Source organism: Otolemur garnettii, unplaced genomic scaffold (assembly GCF_000181295.1).
Source record: "Otolemur garnettii isolate 467f Iridium unplaced genomic scaffold, OtoGar3 scaffold00091, whole genome shotgun sequence".
Taxonomy (NCBI): Eukaryota; Metazoa; Chordata; class Mammalia; order Primates; family Galagidae; genus Otolemur; species Otolemur garnettii.
The window spans coordinates 3,300,392-3,306,310 of record NW_003852486.1 but is presented as its reverse complement, the minus strand read 5'-3'; the positions used below and the strand labels follow the sequence as shown (position 1 = coordinate 3,306,310).

The window sequence follows — 5,919 nt, the reverse complement described above, 5'->3', positions numbered from 1 at the left end:
TAACAGTGCTCAGCCTCCTGATGCTAAAGAAAGAACTGCTGACCTTTACTTTCTTGTAAAATACTAAACACTTAGATCAGATCACCTTTGGGTACTGTCATACCTCGAGAAGCCTCATCCTTGTTTTCTCCCTTACTCTCCCCCCAGTCCAACTGCACGGGGCCTTTCCTCAAGCTAAGCTTACTGTCACTCACCACTAAGCCACCAGTCTCCTGCTGGATCTTCAGCTGTAACTGAGAGACTCGCCGCCGGGCACCTTCGATCTGCTCTTCCAGCAGGCTGGCAGGGTTCCGGCTATACTCCTCACAGATACGCTGGGGATGGGTGAGGAGGAGAAGGGAGGGGTGAGGTGGAGAAAGAAGAGGGGGAACGGCAGAAGGGGGTTAGTAGAGAATAGGCAACTTATCAGTGAGAACAGACAGTTATTCCAAAACAAAGAAGAGACAGAAGAGGTCTCTGCCTTCTAGCAGAAACATTACTTTGCCATCATTTAGGGTCAGGAAAAGGTGTAAGCAATGAAAAACAGAATGCGTGAGGCAATTGGAGAAAGAAGATAAAACACAAAGCCCTATTCTAATCTGACCTATTCCTCAAGATCTGGTATAAGTCCCACATCCTAAGTGAGGTCTTCTTTGACTGCCACTCAAGTAGGAAGTACAGTAGAACCTCTGTAAGTTGACCACCCAAGGGACTGTGACAGATTGTTCAATATATAGAGGTGGCTGGCATGAGGAATTAGGCCTACTGTACTGATATGTATATGTACTTTACTTTCATGTACAGCTTTTATTATAGAGTATCATACAAAATCATACATAATCAAAACACAATAAAATCATACATATAGTATCATACAAAATCAATATATTCACTGTTTTCTCATGGTTTGATCATTCTTTCTGAAAAAAGAGCTAATCTTGGTCTGTTTCTTTTTTTCTTTTTCTTTTTTTTTTTGAGTCTCACTCTGTCGCCCTAGGTATAGTGCCATGGTATCATCATAGCTCACAGCAATCTCAAACTCCAGGGCTCAAGTGATCCTCCTGCCTCAGCCTCCTGAGTAGATGGGACTACAGGTGTCCACCACAATGCCTGGCTAATTTTTCTATTATCAGTAGAGAAGGGATTACACTCTTGCTTAGACTGGTCTAGAAGTCCTGAGCTCAAGGGATCTACCTGCCTCAGGCTCTCAGAATGCTTGGATTACAGGTGTGAGCCACTGTGCCTGGACTGTTTCTTATTCTTATGACAAACATTAAGTGGAGAAAGCACTTTCAATGCTGGCTACACCAATGAGCATACCTGGGTGGTTTTCCCACTGCAAATGATTTTAACTGCATTATCAGATGCCTGACATCCTCTTCTTTTGGAGCCTGCAATTTCTATGTCATCCTCACTGGCTTCTTCCACTCATTAGCTGCTTCACACAATTTTACATTGGTTTATACTCTGGTCAATATCCCTTGGAAAACTGCTTCTGGGTCAGGTTACCATCTCATCACCCATTGCAATAATCTTCAAAATCCTCTCCTTTGAATTCTACCATTGTAGACGGACTGTCTCATATGGCCTAAACACTGTGCTCTTGAGTTGTGAGAAAACCAGCTTTCTTTAAACACTTCTGTATCACTCCTCGTTGAATTTTATTCCAAGCACGAGAGAGAAGTCTCTGCCTTCTAGTAGACATGTTATGTTCTCCAAGCAGAATTGATCCAAAACATTAACTGGTAACAGCAGATGGAGTTGCTTCCATAGGTAGACCACAGGTTTGTGTTTTAGTGATCACCCACTGCAGGAGCTGGGTCAGTAGTGCGTATTTTAAATATTTTGATGATGCCTTGGTCAAGAGGTTGGATTTCTGAGATTGTGTTTGGGAGGCAGAAATTTCAGTCACATTTGTGAGATGATTCACTTGTAGGTGGGTCAGGACAGTTGTCCATGGTCAATAGAACAGACCATTTCTTCATCTTCATTTTTGGGGTCGATACCTCTCACCCACTTTTCAAACAGGGTACCAGTCACTCATGCGCATCTGTGTGATTTCCAAGTGTCAGGAGGTCTTCGGTTCTTGAATGCACATGGCTTTGCTGATTTACCAAACATCAAGGGCCTTAGTTTCTCTGGGAAATATTCTTTGGTATTGAGACAAAGTCTCACTATGCCACCCCTGGTAGAGTGCCTTGACATCACAGCAACCTCAAACTCTTGGGCTTAAGCAATTCTCCTGCATCAGCCTCCCAAGTAGCTGGGATCACAGGCGCCTGCCACACACCAGGTCACTTTTTTTGTTGCAGTTGTCACTATTCAGGTGCCCTGGGCTGGGTTTGAACCTGCCAGCCTCGATGTATGTGGCTGGCGCCTTAAGCACTGTGCTACGGGCACCAAGCTGGGAAATATTCTTTGGAAGGTTTTCTGCTATTACATTTGCTACCCTTTCATGAAGAGGCTCTTGTTAGGCATTGCCTTAAAAGAGTTTGTGCTCATTTTGTGTTAAAGATGTCACATTTTTGCAGCCTGTGACAAAGTCCGGGAACTTTCTGATGAACCCTCCATAACTTCTACAGGCACCTCATTGGATCCACCACACAAGATTTTCTGGGAGATCTCATGTCCCCGATTAAATTTCAGGAGCCAACCACTTGATGCTTGGAAATCTGCCACTCTGAATTTCTGTGTAAATTTTTTAGCAACTTCTTAGATCACTGGCCTGGAGATTTGGGCATTAATAACCCTCACTTGTTTGAACCAGCTTCATGTGGCTTCATTGACTTAATTGAGGGAAGTTTTACTTCTTTTCCACTGTAGGTCTTTGCTTTCTTTACCATTTCTCTCCAAGGACTCATGCCACGTTTCTGGATGTTGCTAATTATGGTCTTGCTAACATCAAAATGTTCCACCATCTTTCTTTAGCAACTGTTTTCCAGAAAATGTAGATCAACCTTTTCCTTCAATGTTAGGTCTCTGAGTTCTTTCCTTTGGGCTATCATGTCTTGATTAACTGCAAAATTGGACAGTAACTGTATGACATACCTGCAATGCAGACCGTCCATCACGTTGAAAAAAATCTTCCTCCACATGTGATAAACAATAGGATGTTAGGCCTAATCTAGCACGTGGTAATAATAAAACATGAAAAAAGAGCTTAAATATTAAAGGAAAAATAATACCACTAAGGGGCAATGCCCATACTTTCTACCTGTTGGTGTAGAGTGGACTCAACTGGCAAAGTTACAGAGGGTAAATCAATACTATGTGTCACAGTCCAAGTGGTCAAGATACAGCTTATAGAGGTTGTCACAAAGTAGAGGTCAGTCTTCCATTGAGTACATGTGATGAATGTTCAGTCTATGAAAATTAGGTCAACTTAGGGAGGTGGTCAATGTAGGTGAACAACTACGGAGCTTCTACTACATTTAAGTGACAGTCTAGACCAGTACACAAAAAAGCGCTAAAGAGGAAACTTATATACAATGAGACCACAGGGGACAGAGGAGGCAGCACAGACTAGAACAGGCAAAGTCCCCCAGCCCGGTGTTAGGAAGCTTCTGAGAGCAGAAGCCATCCTACCAGCACTCTGTGTAGCCTCCCATTCCTGTCAGAGAGACTTGGCTTTGAATTCTGGCACTTTTACTGACTAGCTGTGTAGACTTGGGCAAGGTGAAATGCATCCTCACTGATAAAATGGAGGTGACAACACCCATCTGGGAGGGTTGCATGCAAAGTGCTCAGCAGAAGGCCTGGTACCTGAGAATACCTGAGTACACGCAGCTATTCATATTTTATCACAAAAGGAGATGCTCAATAAAGCTTGCTGGTTACACAATTAAATAAAGATCTTGGGTTCACACATGGTCTGAACTCATTTGGGGTTTCACTACTACCTGACAACTGTTTTACAAACTCCAAACATTCCATATCTCACCTGCACACCCACCAGGCCCCAACACTTCCCTTAGTATCAGCACTATAATCTAGAACAGGCATCCTCAAACTATGGCCCGCGGGCCACATGCAGCCTACCTAGAACATTTATCCGGCCTGCCGGGTGTTTTTGCCACCACTGCCTGTCCTGCTTAGCAGCCAACTCATCCTGGGGCCTGCAGTCCGGCCCTCCAACGGTCTGAGGGATAGTGAACTGGCTCCCTCTTTAAAAAGTTTGGGGACCCCTGATCTAGAAAAACTCAATTTCACTCCATTTCAAAACACCTTCAGTTATCTTTCCTCCTGCCTCAGAGAAATTGCATCTGAATCTTTTAGAAAGTTAATTCTTTGACTGCTTTGGGCTCTTCTTGGACCCTGCTCAGGTATCTTCAAAAGTCTCCTTTTTCCAATGGCCCTTTCCCTTCACCCTACACAAATGTACAAGTTTTCTGACTGAAAACAAAAACAAACCATAACAAAACCTGCTCCACTAGCTTTGATTATTCTTCAAGCTGCTGCCCTATTTACTCTTCCTTCCTTTCACAGCCACATGTTTCAAAACAGTGTCTACAACAATGGTTCTCAACCTTCCTAATGCCGTGGCCCTTTAATATAGTTCCTGTGGGCTGCGACCCACAGGTTGAGAAACCACTGGTCTACACTGAGAACCCAGCTTTCCTTTGTCTCTGGTTGCCTCTCAACATAGACTCTTGTTCTCCCTGTTACAGGTGCATCCAGAGGCTGGTGCAGGTTCTGGGAAAGCACCTGAGTGCCTGGATCCCACCCTTACTCTCTCCTCTCTCTACTGAGGGTCTGGCTAATTTCATTTCATCTCCAATTTCAATGGTCACCTTCCTACTGAGGAAATCCCAGTGTCTTCTAGTTTAACCTTGTTATCTTCATATGCCTGGTGCGTGGTCTTTATCTGACTGTCCCATAAGCACACTGAAGCTGACCTCCACTTCTTTCCCTTCCATCTTACTCCATCAATGGCACTGCCATCTAGCCAGCACCCAAACCTGGACCCTTCTTTCATTCTTTCTTCTCCCTTACCAATTGGTAAGTTCTACCAATCTGAGCTCTGAGACGTCTCGCATGACTTTTTTTACTTTTTTGTTTTTATTGCAAGTGACTATTGTTAAATCTGTCATCATGTCCTACTGCAGCAGCTTCACGGATGGTTCCTTTACATCACCCACTTAGCACAATTCTTTAAAGAACATTGGTTTGGAAATGTGATCAGTCTCCTATTCAAAATCTTTTGGTCAATTACCACTGCTTCCATAACAAACTCCAAGCTCCTAATGTACTCAGGGCCCAGAGCACCTTCTGACCATCACATTTACTGCCATTTCAATGTCCTAGTCCCAGCAGACTGAACCCAACTCAAGTGTCATCTCATGAAGCCTCTGATTATTGCATAAATAATTATTCCTTCCTTTGGGCTTCCATGGCATTAAAAAAAAACTTTAGAAATTGATAGTAGATATAGTTCACATAACATGAAGGTCACCATTTTAAAGTATATAATTCAATGGTGTTTAGTATATTCACAGAGCTGTGTAACCACCCCCATTATATAACCCCAGAATGTTTCCATCATCCCAACAAGAAAGCTGGTACTTGTACAAAGTCGTTCCCAATTCTGCCTTCCTGCACCCCTGCAACCACTACTCTACTTCCGGTCCCTGTATTTGCTTCTTTTGGACATTCCACATAAATGAAATCATATAATCTGTGTACTTTTTTGTTTGTTTGTTTTATTGAGACAGAGTTTCAATTTGTCGCCCTGGGTGGAATGTGGTGGCATGATTGCTCAAGGCAACTTCAAATTCTTGGGCTCATGCAATCCTCTTGCTTCAGCCTCCTGAGTAGCTGGGACTATAGGCGCCTGCCACAATGCCTGACTATTTTTAGAGATAGGGTCTTGCTCTTGCTCAGGTTGGTCTCAAACTCCTGAGCTCAAGCAATCCACCAGGCCCCCAGAGTGAGGATTACAGG

General features: G+C 43.5%; 1 protein-coding gene across 1 annotated transcript in view; it reads right to left on the bottom strand.

The window, feature by feature from the left end:
* ARHGEF11 (Rho guanine nucleotide exchange factor 11) overlaps window positions 1-5,919 on the bottom strand; it is a 116,368-nt gene that overhangs the window by 40,391 nt on the left and 70,058 nt on the right. Inside the window, 1 exon segment of the mRNA XM_023516400.1 lies at window positions 195-314. Within this exon segment, the coding sequence (XP_023372168.1) occupies window positions 195-314 (120 nt within the window).